At 40.4% G+C, this 15,500-nt stretch overlaps 1 protein-coding gene across 8 annotated transcripts in view; it reads left to right on the top strand.

Moving 5' to 3' along the window:
• ppfia1 (PTPRF interacting protein alpha 1) overlaps positions 1-15,500 on the top strand; it is a 66,024-nt gene that overhangs the window by 48,626 nt on the left and 1,898 nt on the right. For 2 of the 8 annotated variants that reach the window (XM_088081349.1, XM_088081346.1), the window contains exons 19-30: positions 375-547; positions 675-768; positions 2,963-3,044; positions 5,995-6,195; positions 6,526-6,588; positions 8,648-8,674; positions 10,547-10,722; positions 12,894-12,991; positions 13,777-13,952; positions 14,359-14,427; positions 14,569-14,737; positions 14,965-15,029. In XM_088081349.1, the coding sequence (XP_087937475.1) occupies positions 375-547; positions 675-768; positions 2,963-3,044; positions 5,995-6,195; positions 6,526-6,588; positions 8,648-8,674; positions 10,547-10,722; positions 12,894-12,991; positions 13,777-13,952; positions 14,359-14,427; positions 14,569-14,737; positions 14,965-15,020 (1,384 nt within the window). In that variant the 3' untranslated portion in view covers positions 15,021-15,029. The remainder of the gene's footprint in view (positions 1-374; positions 548-674; positions 769-2,962; positions 3,045-5,994; positions 6,196-6,525; positions 6,589-8,647; positions 8,675-10,546; positions 10,723-12,893; positions 12,992-13,776; positions 13,953-14,358; positions 14,428-14,568; positions 14,738-14,964; positions 15,030-15,500) is intronic. The other 6 variants (XM_088081343.1, XM_088081354.1, XM_088081351.1 and 3 more) reach the window with 5 other exon arrangements.

Below are 15,500 nucleotides of genomic sequence, written 5' to 3'. Positions count from 1 at the left end.
GTATTGGCAGCGCTCAGCACATGAATTTATTATTGGTTTAGCTGCTGAAATCCTGCTAGAATCATGTGTTCTTTCAAGAAATCCTGTGGTTGGTTTATTTTTTTCACACCACAAACAAACTGCAACAGAGTCCATTTAGAAGCAGGCAGAGACCCACCTTTTCAGGCGGTCTCCTTCCAGTTGTTTGGTCTGCACCAGGGTTTGATTGACTTTCACACCAGCCCAAATGAAGCATACTAACCAGGCAAAAAAACCTGAGTTCAGTTGAACTGAACCAAGTAGGGTAGGTGTGAAAGCACCTGAGTCTGTCTTGCTGTCCACCATTTGTTGCTAAATTCTCCCTCCATCTAACCGCTTATCTTTTGCTTCCATAGTCTGGCTGGCCTGCAGGACGGCCAGGGCAGTAACCCCAGCAGCAGCAACAGCAGCCAGGACTCCCTCAACAAAGCAGCCAAGAAGAAGAGCATCAAGTCTTCCATTGGACGGCTCTTTGGGAAGAAAGAGAAGGGCCGACCCAGCATTCCTGGCAAAGAATCATCCAGTCAAGGTCAGGCTCGAGGCACAGGGGTTTTGTTCCACTTCCAGCTCATGTTTATGTAAATGTAATGCTACCAGTATTGCAGTGTTCCCGGCCCTGTCAGATCTTTGAACAAGGTGTGTGTTTCCGTCTCCAGCTGGTACTCCTGAGGCAGAGAGCTCTCCTAAGGATGGCTTAGGAATGGGGACCCTGGGAGGCCCTGCAGAGAAGAACAGGAAGCTGCAGAAGAAGTGAGTGTCTTCCTGGAAGTGTCCCCCCACCTTCTGCTGTCTCCATGATTTATATAGACTGAGAAAAAAAAAGCTTAAGATGCTGATTGAGCACCCGGCTATACAAGAAGTCTGTGCTGGCGTTGAGCGTTCATAATGTCCATAAGTGTTGTTGTGGGCTTGGTGCTCCTGCTGCAGTCCAGGTCTGGCTCACATGCATCCTCACTGCCACCTGGCTCACGCTCACTCCTATCAGCTCATCTTCCTCCCATTCCCCACCCACTCATTTCCATTACAGTTGTCTCCCACAATTATTTTATGTTTTTACCCCCTTTTTTAGTTTTGTGCAGATATATTGCAAACACCATAATATTGTTTTGCTTCATGTCACTCTTAAATCAGTTCATTCTTTCTCTTAATTGTTTTGTCATCCTCCCTCTTCTTTTTTTATCATCCCCTTCTCATTCCATGTGTAGTCCAAAGACAGGGTAAGTGGGTTCATATTGCTATTGCCTTGCCTTATCTTCTGTCCACTCTCTGCGTCACGTTGGCCTCACCAATAACTCTGAGGACCCCAAACAACTGTCCCTCCAAATGTCTGATGGTTTTTCCGTGCTGCTCTTTGCCCTGCTTTCCTCACAGGAGCTTAACTAACAGGAATGTGTGTGTGCTGGTCTTTAGTGAGTGACACATTTTCCTCTCGCAATTTTCCTACTGGAGCATGAAGTAATGCACTACACCTACAGGGAAGATAAAACAAAAAAACCTCATCATACATCATGTCGTGCAGTCTTTGTGTTGCTGTGAATACCCTCAGATTTTAACACTTTGAAACATAGATTGACATCAGTTATCTTGTGCTTGGTTCTGACTCCTTTCACAAGTATTTAAACCTTTGAACACTGAACAAAATTGTTTGATCTTTCAAAAACATGGGAAGAAAGTTGGCAACTTGGTAAGAAATGTCCAACAAATTGCAAGAAATTAGTAGATTTTGAAATGTGTTTTCTTTTAATTTCTACGTGAGAATTCCCATTTAACTTAATTTAACTTAATTATATATTATTATATAATTATAATACCTATGTATGTAAAATGATGTTCTCTCAAGCACTTTTTAAGATCATTACCTTGGCCTTTTTGCCAATTATTAGGTAATTTCCTTGGCCTTTTTAAAACTTTTGTTAAAACTTATTTTTGTTTGTTAATTTTCAGGTTATTTTCTCTTTTTTTACTTAATCTTTTACTTTATTTCAAACTAATTTTGTCTCTTTTTTTGCATAATTTCTTCTTAAGTTGCCCATTGCCTTCTTTTCATGCTTTTGAAATAAATCAAGCCAAATTGTTCAGGTTTTAAAGGGGTAGGGATGTTAGTTTTTTAATTAAGAGCACACTTTCGAACATATCTGTTAATCTTGTTAAAAGGGCAGATCAGCCAAACAGAGGATGGGCTAGTATTTTATTAGGGACATGTGGCACACAGCCCCATCTAGTGGTCGTGTAAAACTGTTTTCCTCATTGTAAACAGCAGCTAAGACTTGTTGCCAAGCCCGAGTACTGAGTAAACTTTCAGTGAACTCTCTGCTAAATGGCATTACAGACTGAGAATGTGCATGAGTGGATGTACAAAATTTAGAAAGTCATTGCAAAATTTTTCCTGCCCTAAAAACCCCCCTCTAAGCATGTTATGTCCCCTACAGTAGTAGAGGAATGCATCCATACTAAGTCATTTTCTAAGTGGACTGTCAAAGCACTGGTTCTGGGAGAAAACCTTTGTGACTCAGAAAGTTCCTCAGTCCTTAAGCTCTGACTGTGACCCTCAGTCACTCCTCAGAGGCCTAACAAATAACCCATCTGGTTAAATCTTGAAAGTCATGGCTTTGACAAACAGTGTTTTGTTCTGTCCAAGGTTTTCCAGATGAGTATGTCTCTTTGAATCTTCCTGGGTTTCATCTTTGTTTTCTCTCGAACTCCTGCTCTCTGTTTTGAGTATGCATGTTGGTTGATGCCTCTGGGTTTGTGTGCTCAGTTCTTTCAAAGGTGAATTTGGTCAAATGCATATTGGGAGTTAAGATGGACTCTATGGATTTGTGTGTGTGTGTGTGCGTGCGTGCGTGCGTGCGTGCGTGCGTGCGTGCGTGCGTGCGTGCGTGCAGGCTTTGGGGCGAGTGAAGTCTTTCTGCATGTTGGCTTTAATATCTATTTTGTGTCTCAGGCATGAATTATTGGAGGAGGCTCGCAGGCAGGGCCTTCCTTTCGCCCAGTGGGATGGACCTACCGTTGTGGTTTGGCTGGAGGTACGACACACACAATTCATCTGGAAACCATTGAAACCAGTAACATGTCTATCAGAAGGATAGACATGTTACTTTAACCCTAAAACTGCGCAAATTGAAATTGCAAATATAAAATACATGAAAACATGTCAAAAATCGCAAAAAAGTATTTATGCTTGCATGAGGTGGTATTTCATTTTGAAGAAGCCATGTTTTGCAAAACTGCAATGGAAACACTTCTTTGGCTTTTCAAGGTCATATGATGCTATGGCTGTGTGCTTGTCAGTAGGAACTGGCTCCCTCATGATGCAGCAGGAGCTACAAGAGCTGTTACTGCATCACATAACTCTTCAAAAGTTGAGCGGATCATCCAGAAGTTTTGAATCCGCAATTCCTCTGTGAAATTGGGGACTATCACCTCCCAGAAATCACTCATATGTGGCCGCTCCCACATATAAGGGGCTTTGTTTTTGTTTTTTTACTTAAAAATAGTTTATTTGTAACTTTTTACTAATTTCTTGCTCAATTTTGGGCCATTTCTTTTTAAGTTACTTGTTGTCTTCTCTCCATGTTTTTGAAAGAAATCAAACCAATGTGCTCAGGTTTTAAAGGGATAGTAACCATATTACAATGAGCTAGCTTAGCCTAGCTGCCCTCCTGTGTGTCTCACAGGAGCAGAGTGTTTTGGTTTGGGGGTGGAAAGGGCAGACAGCATTGTGTGTGCTGCCCTCAGGCTACCTTGTTGAGTGCAGTGGCACTAAGAATATTATGTTAAAGGAGCTATTTGTAATTTCCAGCCACCCAGTCCAACTAAATGGGGGGCAGTATTCCACCCATTCTCAATGTCACAACTAAAATTCCTCTGGAATTCCAGCAGTTTGGAATGTTTCGTTTCAGTTATTATCAACACAAAAAGTCTTTCATGTTTTTTTCATTTATTACAAGGAAACATGATATAAACACAAATGCTGTTGAAACTTCTTTTTTTAGTTTGGTGCATAGTGCATGGTGCAAGTGAAGGCTTAATACAGCAGCAGTGTACAAAATAAATTTTAAAAAATGTATAGAAAACTACTATAGAAAATAATATTGCAAGTATGTACAATACAGGTGTCGTGGAATTACAAAGCTGTACAGTTTATGCATCATGAGATGTGCAACATACGAGTATTATCTTGATATAGATAAAATGTGTCGTGATGATGGTCAAAGATGTCAGGTACTGTAGTGTGCAGTGATTGATCTCCTCTGGGGGGGGCTTGTTATCACTGTTACTCTGCAGGCCCTGCTCCTCCCTTCATGGTTTTAGGAGCTGCAGCTGTTCCTTGTTGATACCTGAAGCAACAATTTCATGATTAACTAACTGCAGCAATGACACTGTCTGAGAGTGTAATGATAGACGGGTAAAACAAAACGTGTAATGTCCTCATAAGGACAAAGTTTCCAGACTTTTAATCTTGCCTCATCTCGTAACAGTAATGCCCAGCGGTTACAATAAGGTGAACTGGTTGATATTATATCATTCAGTCTGCTGCTGTGTCCATACAACCAAAATTTACAGTCACCGGTCATAAATAAAGGCAGCTCATAACTGACAGCAGAGCCAGAATACAGCCAGTCAAAATCAGGCTGCTGTCTGATGACCTTCACGTGTGACCTTTAGTGTGTAGTTTACTTTATAGCTTACTTAGCTCAGTTTTAGCAACGCCACAGTAACAAGAAAACAGTCCCATCACACCATTTGAAAAGTTAATCACGAACTGTAAGCCTCCAGTTGGTGTTGTCATTAGTTACGCTAAAGATATGTTTTGGTAAATAGTCAATGTTAGATGTTACTGACCAGTCTGAAGGAAACATTGTGCATGTTTTTTCTCTCCAAGAGCTGTCTCCAGCATTGGAAAGCCACACCAATATTTAGTCTAGTTTGAACAGTTGTCCTTGAGACTGTAACTTCTACGCTGTATCCTTTAAACACGGTTTATGCTGTATTTTCCAAATGCAAAAGGACAGTTTTGGTTTGGTTTATAAAGCATACTGAACCAAAAGCCATATACCCAACGGTTCAGTACAAATATGTGTATAGTTATACCCCTAATAGATACTCTTTGTTAACGGAGGATAGCAACTGATTTGCGCAACAGGTGACACATTTCTTTAATAATAATAATATATAACTTTTTATGTAACGGCTTTAAAAACAGAGTTTGCATTTTGCTTTCTTGACAAACAAGGCAAAGGCAAAAGCAAGAAAGGTTTTTTGCAGAGGCAGCATAACTATAAGAGTCAGACGATAATGCTGAACTAAGCCCAGAAAAAATTAGAATTTAACAAGAGAGAAACAATTACGAAACAAAAATAATAACAACAACCCATACCTATAAGAGTAAACACAAGCCATGGAATATTAGCAGTAAACACAGAAATAATAGTAGAAATAACAGAATGAAAAAAGTTTGAGACAGAATAAAAGAATAAATTAAAATACAAACTAAAATAGATTAATTAAAATAGACAACATTGCATGAAAGCAATTCTGTAAAAATGGCTTTTATGAAGTGGTTTAAAAGAAGTCACTGATTCTGTGAGTCTTATCTTCTCAGGCAGGTCGTTCCAAAGTCGAGGGGTCCTGATGGCAAAGGCACAGCCATCTCTAGTTTTAAGCCTCGACTTTGGAACAGCCAGAGACCCCACCTGAGTCTGTGGCTGTGTACTAGCTCATAAGGAGTCAACATTTCTGTTATGTAACTTGGGGCCAGACCCAGACTAGCATTAAAAGTTTCAGCAAAAAAGAGGATGTAAATAGAAGCGAGAGTTACAGGGAACCAATCTAAATGCCAATGGTGACATAATTTTGTGTATCCTTTACATTGTGTAATCAACATTTACCTTACAATGATGAGTTAAAAGCATAAAACCTGTCTATTTCCACTTTAACCGACGCTTCTGTCTCTCCTCTGCCCCACTTGGCCAGCTGTGGGTGGGCATGCCAGCGTGGTATGTGGCTGCCTGCCGTGCCAACGTGAAGAGTGGAGCCATTATGTCAGCACTATCAGACACAGAGATCCAAAGGGAGATTGGGATCAGTAACCCATTACATCGTCTGAAACTTCGTCTGGCCATCCAGGAAATCATGTCTCTCACCAGCCCCTCTGCCCCGCCCACCTCCAGAACGGTACTCCTCTCTGTGTATTTCTGTCTGTGCTCTGTTGGGTTAGTGAGTACTGTACAGGACAGTGGCTTTGCCCAAACTCTTGCTAGCTCTCTGTCAACACATTCTTATCCTCTGTGGGAGCATGCCACTTTGATTGCATTGTATTTGAACTACTTATATACTTAACATGCACTAATGATGGGATCCCACTAAATCTCTTTGCTAACAATGTTAACAATAAATGATCAAACTTTTCTTGATCTTCTCTCCATCCTGCTTTCTCTGTCCTTTGTAACTCTTCCCTCTCCACACACTTCTCTCACTTGTGATTGGGTGGTGTCACATGATCAGACCACAGGAAACGTTTGGGTCACACATGAAGAAATGGAAAGTTTGGCAGCCACGCCTCCCACGGTTAGTCTACTCTGATTGGCTGGATACTGGTGGCTTCTTGCTTCTGTGGTGATCATTGAGTCTCGTTCCAAGTTGCCTTTAGGACAGCCAGATCTTACTCTTTGCATGCATGTGTCAATAATTGATACTTACTTTTTTTTTTTTTTTTTTTTTTAAACCAGTGCATTATTAGTCTGGTTGTAGTCTCATGAGGCAGCTTGAAACAATGTCTTATTCTTTCTGCTAAGTTTAAGTTTTCTTTTGTCCTTGTCGATATTAGTAGTCCTCTTGGCTCTTCCTTTAGCCCTTCCATGTGTTCTTCTACTTTAACATTAGCAGTGGTGTAACTAAAGTAGATTTATTGAAGTACTGTACTTAAAGGAACACTTCGCCAAAAATATGGCCATTTGTTAATCAGTTATGCCTTGATTCCACGGGCAGCCTGTAAATGATATTGCAACGCTGCTTTGCTCTGTCCTCCACGTGGCTCTATATCCCAAAAGGAGTGTCCTTAAGCGTTTCAGCAGTGGAGTGTCCGGCTCGCTGCTACTGTAAACTTGATTCCACAAAAACAACTGAAAATGCTGTAGTATGCATGCCAGGTCAGTAGCTGGTGGTGTAACTTTGTAATGACACACCATACAAGAACACCATGCACCTGCACATAAGGGAGTTCCTCTACAGAGTGGTGAGTATAAACAAACGAGAAGACGATGGCGAATCGCACGCAGGAGGACTGACGGCGCTAATAACCCCAGTCAGCAGCACAAACAGCTCAGCAGTCATTGTTGTTATTGTTGTCATCCTACTCGTGCATGGCTGTTTGTCGGAAATGTAATGTGCATACACAAAGTGCGGCCGTGACGACACCATTCTCAAAGGATCCACATATTGCAAGTTTAAAGGATGACAGAAGGTGTGGCATTTTCAAAAAATTACACTCTGGAACCCAATTTCAGAAGTTTTCAGGCCCCCCAAAACGCCATTGTCATGTAAACAAAAAGCCAAACCGCAACGAAAGCTTAATGTTTCATACAAAAACTGTTGCCTTGAAGCAGCCCCTTAAACATCTACACTAGGAAAATGTGGCATACACATTAATGCAGCAGACATTTTAATCCAAAAATATTCAGAATAAGTACTTTTACTTTTGATACTTAAAGTACATTTTGCTGATAATCCATGTATTTATATTAGTAAGGTGAATTCAGGCCTTTAACTTGTAGTGGAGTATTTTCAGGTGCAGTGTTGGTACTTTCATTTGAGTAGGACATAAATACTTTTTCCATCACTAATCATTAGTTGGTGTGTGTTGGTGTTGTATCGTTGCGTAGAAAAACAGTTGCTGCAGAGTTGTCTGCAGTTTCTATGTTGAATTGTGTGGTGTGGAGCCAGCCAAAACAAGAGGTCTAAAAGGGGTCTAAAACTGTAAAAAAACAAGAGAGAATGAGCATAAAGGGCTCCCTCTCATGGCCCCTTAATGTTCATTTTCTGTTCATTTCTAAATACAGCTGGCCCTTAAATAGTGCACTGTAGGGTTAGGCGATAGCACAGATGTTATATATGGTGAGAGTGTAGATTTGTCTGCTTTTAGAAATTGTAGCTTCCTGTTTACTGAGGTTGCTTCTGGCTTTCATGTCTCTCGTTATATTAAAACATTGTAGGCAGTGATGCAAATCAGTTAGCATGTCTGTCTTCCTACAATATTGGATTTTTATATAATTTTTAAATCATTCGGATAAAAAAAACTGATTTGTCATGCATGAAATTTGTGTGATTTGCCGTTCTGTTTTTTATCTATACTTTCTTCATTGAGTCCCCAAACATGTAGTGCATTTTTAATATAGAGATATTAAGAGAGAAAATTACATAATAATCATAGTTAATTATTTTGTCTTTGACGTCCAATCCTACAATGTATTGCTTGTTTCCCCTTTTATTTCCATGAATTTGTGTGGCTTGTTATTTTCCTTTGGATGATATTTTGCACATTGAGCTGTTCTAACCAGCACTGCTGCCTCACTAACCCCTTGCCTTTCTGTTCTTCTCACCATGCTCACTCTAACCATGCTAACACCAGGAGGATGACGAGGGTAGCTGGGCCCAGGTTTGCACACATTCCCCCAAAAAATCCACCTCTACTCACCTTCTGAGCTCCATTTTCTTTTAGTCAGCGTTCATTCAGTTTCGGTGTCTTACAGAGTCAGTGTCACAGTTCTTCCTCTGTATCCCTCACTTCTCACTGAGGGGGCGTTCACAACAAGCATGTGGGGAGTCATCCATTCAAGTTCTGCAGCCCTTAAGTTTGGTTCACGGCAGAAACATTTGACCTTGGATATCCACTAAATAGAAATGGGTTGGTGTTTGATAATAGTGAGAACGTAGTTTGGACCTACTGCAGAAACAACTGCAGAACATGAAGTATTATGCCTTTAAGGAAACAAAACTGTATGAGCTGGAGTGAAGATGATTTACAGGGAAGAAAGGTTAATGATGCAAAGAATACACCATTTGCATAAACAATCAACTCAAGTTTCTCCATTATGGCATAACTCCAATTGTATAATTAGATCAATTTTCCTCAACATCCACAAATTCCTGATTTTCAAGAATTGATGCAATCTTCCCCTGGTCGTCATCAGACTATTGTTTATTCAGGGAAAATTGAGTAAGTATTAAGCTCTTTTACAGCAATGGCCCGAATTCATATTCATTGGGCTAGAATTTATATAAAGTATATGCAATATGATGAAAAAGTCCATACAACAAATAATAAGCAAAAATGTCTGACAGGAATTATAAATGTCAATAAAAACAGTTAAAGAGGAAAAAGTGAAATAAAAGCACATCTGCTGTGGGTGAAAGATACATAACCACAACACTAGTGGCTGTCCACCTGAAGTGAAGAGATGAAGTCTCAGAAGGAAACCTTTTGTCACCTGTGGTTTCTGTGCAGGAAGTCAGGTTTCCTGTGCAAGACAAAGCTTTACAAGCGTAAACCAACAGCCATGCAGATTCCAGAAAAAGATGCATGCAGTGGAACTCTTTAATGTTAAATACACATGAAGTTAAATGTTAGGGACTGTTTGCCCCATATTACGCCATTGTATTATTTTTAGAATATTCATTTTTTGTGACTGATGTTGGTTGAAAAATAAACTCAATGAGTTTGTGTCATATTAAAGCAGGCCCCTAGGGTTAAATAATATTGCTCATCATTTTCTCAATTAATAAAATAATTGTTTTGTTAATAAAATGCCAGAAAATAGAAAAACATGCCTTGTGTAATTCCTCGAGGTGACATCATCCAAGGGTGTGTTTCATCCAGCTAACAGACCCCAAATCCAAAAGCATCAAATTCTCACGTTTAAGAAACATGCAGTTAGCAAAGGTGTGGCTGTTTTGCATGAAAAATGACTCAAATCATTATTTAATTATCATATCATTTGATTTTATTGCCAATTAATTTTCAGATGATTGACTGGCTAATCTTTGCAACTCTGCCCTCAATTATTCTTAATGAAGAAAAAAGATTTTTATTAATTCCATTAGATTTCAAAAACTTGTGGGATGTTTATGTACTTAAAAATGAATTTCAAACTATAATTTAATTAAAAAAATGGATTATCCCAGAATACTTTACGAGCACTGTAATATTTATATTGTATATAAGCAGTTGATGTTAGAACTGCCTTCATATAGACACCATTCAATAATGTTGAATAATGTGTGAGCCTTTTAAAATCATTAATCAATAGTCCCATTAGGGTTCACATTGAAGGCTGTCAGCTCGCAATTTTACTATCATGAAAGCACAACCCTGTATGATCATACAGAGAAATTAGTGAGAAAACATGACAGATGTGAAAAACGTGTTTGAATATTTGTCAGACTCCAGGAGTATTAATTTGTTTGATTTATCTGAATCTTTTCAACACACTCACAGGTTGTTGTTAATCCGTCTCTTCTCTGACCGTAGACGTTGGCGTACGGAGACATGAACCACGAGTGGATTGGTAACGAGTGGCTGCCCAGCTTGGGTTTGCCACAGTACCGCTCCTACTTCATGGAGTCCCTGGTGGACGCCCGCATGCTCGACCACCTCACCAAGAAGGACCTGAGGGGACAGCTCAAAATGGTGGATAGCTTCCACAGGTAAATCACAACAGTTGAGGATGAGTCAGGCAGTTCTTTGGAAAATAAATTTGAATTTGAAAATACACCTCCCTCCTACAGCTCACCACTCTCTATCCTAAGCCCCTCCCACCACGCAGGCAGGACATATGTTTATACTTCCTACAATAACCTGTACAAGTACTAGTCATTTATTTTAGTCATCCTGATGGTGCTTGTGATCCTGATACTGTTTTTTAGCGACCGTTCTGTGAGAACTGTCCTGTTTCCTTTGCAAACCTGTGGGCCTGTAAAGCCCTCTGAGATGACACTGTGATTCCAGGCTCTCGCTAACAACAGCTACATAAACATGAACCTAAATTAGCCACAGCTCTGAGCATTCGGCTACAGTTAGCAAGGCGAAATTATGAGCAACATTTTCTCTCTATTTCTGAAACATTTCGCTGATATGAGGCAGGTTTCCATTACAGATTTGCAGTATAACGCAACTGAATTTTTTTTTTTAGATGTCGATGAAACACAATTGTGAGATGACTGCATTTCCTTTGAATGATGTTATGCAGTTTTTTCTCTAGCGACAGCATTCCAGGAAGCATGGTGATGGATGTTCAAAACAGTACCAGCTTTATTTCTATTGCAGCCACTACACTGGCAGTCATTATTTATAATCCAAGGCCACGTGGGTGTGTTACGCGAGCTATAATGGAAAGGCGAGCCCCTTTTATGGGAGCGGCCACTTATGAGGGATTTCTGGGAGGTGACAGTCCACGATTTCACAGAGGAATTGTGGACTCAAAACTTCTCAAAAGCTCAACTTTTGAAGAGTTATGCGATGCAGTAACACCTTGTAGCTCCTGCTGCATCATGAGGGAGTCAGTTCTTTCAAATGGTAAATGGACTGCACTTTAATAGCGCTTTTCTAGTCTTTTGACAACTCAAAGTGCTTTCACTCTACATGTCACATCCACCCATTCACACTCACATTCACACACTTGTAGCCGAGGCTACTGCACGAGGTGCCACCTGCTACTCAGTATGTAATAGCACATTCTACAATTCTACAATTTCATTTAGCAGATGCTTTTATCCAAAGCGACGTACAACACAAGCACATAAGGAACAATTTGGGATTCAGTATCTTGCACAAGGATACTTTGACATGTTGCCTGGAGGAGCCGTTAATCGGATCGCTGACTTTCTGATTAGAGGACGACTCGCATAGCTTTAGTATCATATGACCTATAAAAGCAAAAATTACATTTTCTGTAGGATTCTCCACGACTGAATTAGGCTTTCACTGAAAGGACATATATGCGCATCTGCATTTGTAGAACAGCCGATGGGAACACCTTCTCTGTGTGACCTGTGATTAGCTGAAGTCTCCTGTTACAAGCTAGATTTTCTCAAAACATAGCCAGGAGGAGCCAAGAGGAGGAGCAGAAATCTCGTTTTCTCTCAGACCCCTTAAATCATAATATGCTCAAAGGTTATTATGGGATTTTTTCCCAGTGACGCCAAAACTAAACTGTGCCTCCCAGCTTTAAATGATAACACCGGCGTTGTATTATTCAATGCTATATAATGCAATATAGATGTGCCGAAGAGACCAGAATAAAGAATTAATTTCTCCAAGATAACAAGAAATGTCTGTGTATTCACAGCTTGATGTAGCTAATTCCTCTGAGCCATAAACAAGGCCATATTGCAGCATAGGGAAGAACCTGGTGGAGGATTCCACAAGCTAACGTTGCGCATTGACATTTTTCAAAACAATTGGCATAAAGTGCAGAGGGTAAGTAGATGAGGGGCAGGCAGAAGGACACCGTCACAGTTGTCGTGAGTTTCTTGGGTTACTTGCTCTGGCTGGAAACTTTCTTTGAATAAGATAAAAACTTTCTTTGTATTGGATTGTTTTGATAAAAAGATATCACAGTTATGCCTAAAAGGAATATGATGAGTAACCCTTTACTGGAAGGAGAGTTGTCCATCACATAATTTGTTTAAATTTAAAAAAAAAATGTATATTTGAAAATTTAAATATTTGATAATTAATACAATACTTCTAGTAGAGTTCTTGAAAATGAAAAAAAAAAAGAATTGCTTGAAAAGTACTGTAAAGTCCTTGAATTTCATTTGTTAATGTACCCTGAAACCCTGAAATAAACAACAGTGTCTTTGTATGTGTGCAACAGGAACAGCTTTCAGTGTGGAGTGATGTCTCTGAGGAGGCTCAACTATGACAGGAAGGAGCTGGAGAGGAGAAGGGAAGAGTCTCAGCTGGAGCTGAAAGGTAACAGACAGCTGATTCATGAGCTCAGCTGAAGTCCAGAGATAAAGTCATACATGCAAACACTTCACTTTACCTCTTTAAATCGCACTTTAAGACAGTGTTCTGTGTCTTTTGCAAAGCTTTGTCCGGCACTTTCGATTTTGTTTCTCCCCTCTGCTTTGACTGGCAGCTCGGCATATGCTATTTGTGCTGATCCTCTCGCAGTCTGCTGCACTCTGTCCGAGCCCCACACAACTTTTACCGATGTTGATGAGTGCATCTATATCGTAGGAAAGTCATGCTTCAGCAGAAGGGGCCATGGAGTTGAAAAAATATAGCAAAATATAGAAAAAGTAGCAAGAATTTCAGGAGCTACTTGCTACTCCATCTGCTTGCACCGCCATCGTCAAAGCAAGTGTGAGAGTGTGCGTGTGTTTGTGTGTGTGTGTGTGTGTGTGTGTGAGTGTGTGTGAGTGTGTGTGTGTGTGTATGTGTGTGTGTTTGTTTATTTATGAGAAGAGGGTGAGGGGCAACGTAACAAGAAGTGGACCAACAATTAGAAAGAAAATTAAAAAAAATAAATTAAAAAAATTACAAGTAAATTACCTTTATGTTTTTGAAAGGTAACAAACCCATTTTGTCAGATATCAGAGGTTTAAATGCTTATGAAAGGTGTCTGAAAGCAGCACAAGAAGAATGATATCAATCCAGATGTTAAAATGTTAACATGTTATAAATATGCATATATCCATTAGTAAATATCAATTCATAATGCTCATGCTGAATTTGTGTCTGTGTCACCTCAGAGGTGCTGGTGTGGAGTAATGAGCGTGTGATTAGCTGGGTTCAGTCCATCGGCCTCAAAGAGTACAGTGGCAACCTCTATGAGAGCGGAGTCCATGGAGCGCTGTTTGCCCTGGATGAAACCTTCGATCACAACACCCTGGCCCTGCTGCTGCAGATCCCCACGCAGAACACACAGGTACACACAGCCTCTCAGCTGGTCGCCAACTCACACACTTCACTGGCATTACTCAGCATCATACCTCAGGAACAGCAGGGGAGACATTTGGTCACATCCTGTGTTGGTAACACTAATTTTGGGTTTCCACCTTGAAACTGTGCTGATTGTAGAGATGTTGTGTGATGCTGGGGGGAAGATGTGTGTGAAGCATCCATTTTTTCACAGACATGGATGTTATCTGTAAGTGCAACTTGACCAGTGCACGGAGGCAAACAAATGCATGGCAGTGTTTCTAGTTTATAGCATTGTGTGAGGAACAAGAACAAAGTAAGGACATTCATATCCATGTACATAAAGACATGTACATGTATCCAGTGTTTCATTAACAGTCTGTGTTTTTCCTTCTCTTGTCTCCCTGTTTTAGGCCAGAGCAACTCTGGAGCGTGAATACAACAGTCTGCTTGCCATCGGCACAGACAGGAGAATGGAAGAGGTGACAAACAAAGACACACCACACACTTGCCAACAACATAAACTGAATGAGAAATGATGTATTATGTTTGAAACCAAGCTCTCTTTGACGCACCTCTCTTGATCTCTCCACCCTCCTCTTCCTTCATCACCTTTCATCCAGGATGACGATAAGAACTTCCGCCGAGCTCCCTCATGGAGAAAGAAGTTTCGGCCCAAAGACATGAGGGGGATGTCCTTGGGTGCATCTGACACCCTGCCCGCCAACTTCCGAGTGACTGGTGGCAGCACAGCATCTCCCTCCACGCAGCCAAAGAGGAGCCCGATGGACGGTGAGCAGAAGTGTGAGCGTGTGTGCATGTGTGTGTGTTTGTGTGTAATGTGCTCCATCACTGCAGCTACTTAACTCAAGTAGAACTTGTGTGACGGGCCCTGAATCAGCCCAGATTCCTCATATACTCTTGATTCTTCCTGAATGGCTTTTCTGCTGTGCTGTTTGTTATCATGCTGTGACTAACGGCATGTCTCTGCATGTTATTTTGCCAACATGGAAACACAGGAAGTCAGTCTATACAGAGGCTGGACACTGCCACAGTCAGGACCTACTCTTGTTAACATACAACGGTAAGATAACACACATCAACTGTGAAATATAGAAACCAGTGTACACTCAAAGCATTTAGCAGGGATACTCAGCTTGCTTTGCTTCCACTTATGCAAAATGACAGGGGCATTTTAGGACGTTTCTAGGTTTTTAGGACATTTCATGGATTTTAGGATGTTTCTCATATTTTAGGACATTTCTAGGATTTTAGGACATTGAAAGGATTTTAGGATGTTTCTCCTGTTTTAGGACATTTTTAGGACTTCAGGACATAGGAATTGGATTAGGATTTGATTTAGGATTAGACTTTTCTTAGATTTTAGGATATTTCTAAGATTTTAAGACAGCTTGAGGATTTTAGGACATTAGGGGCTTAGCTAGGACCTCTAGCAGGGATGCGGGGGATCCTCCACTGGCACTTTTTTGATAAACAAGCAAACAAGCTTTACTTTGATGCTTATTTTTTTATTGTGAATTGGAAAATGGTTTGG

This window comes from Plectropomus leopardus, chromosome 1, assembly GCF_026936395.1.
Source record: "Plectropomus leopardus strain MGB_pleo_1.0 chromosome 1, ASM2693639v1, whole genome shotgun sequence".
Lineage (NCBI taxonomy): Eukaryota > Metazoa > Chordata > Actinopteri > Perciformes > Serranidae > Plectropomus > Plectropomus leopardus.
This window is presented reverse-complemented; position numbering and strand designations above follow the sequence as displayed.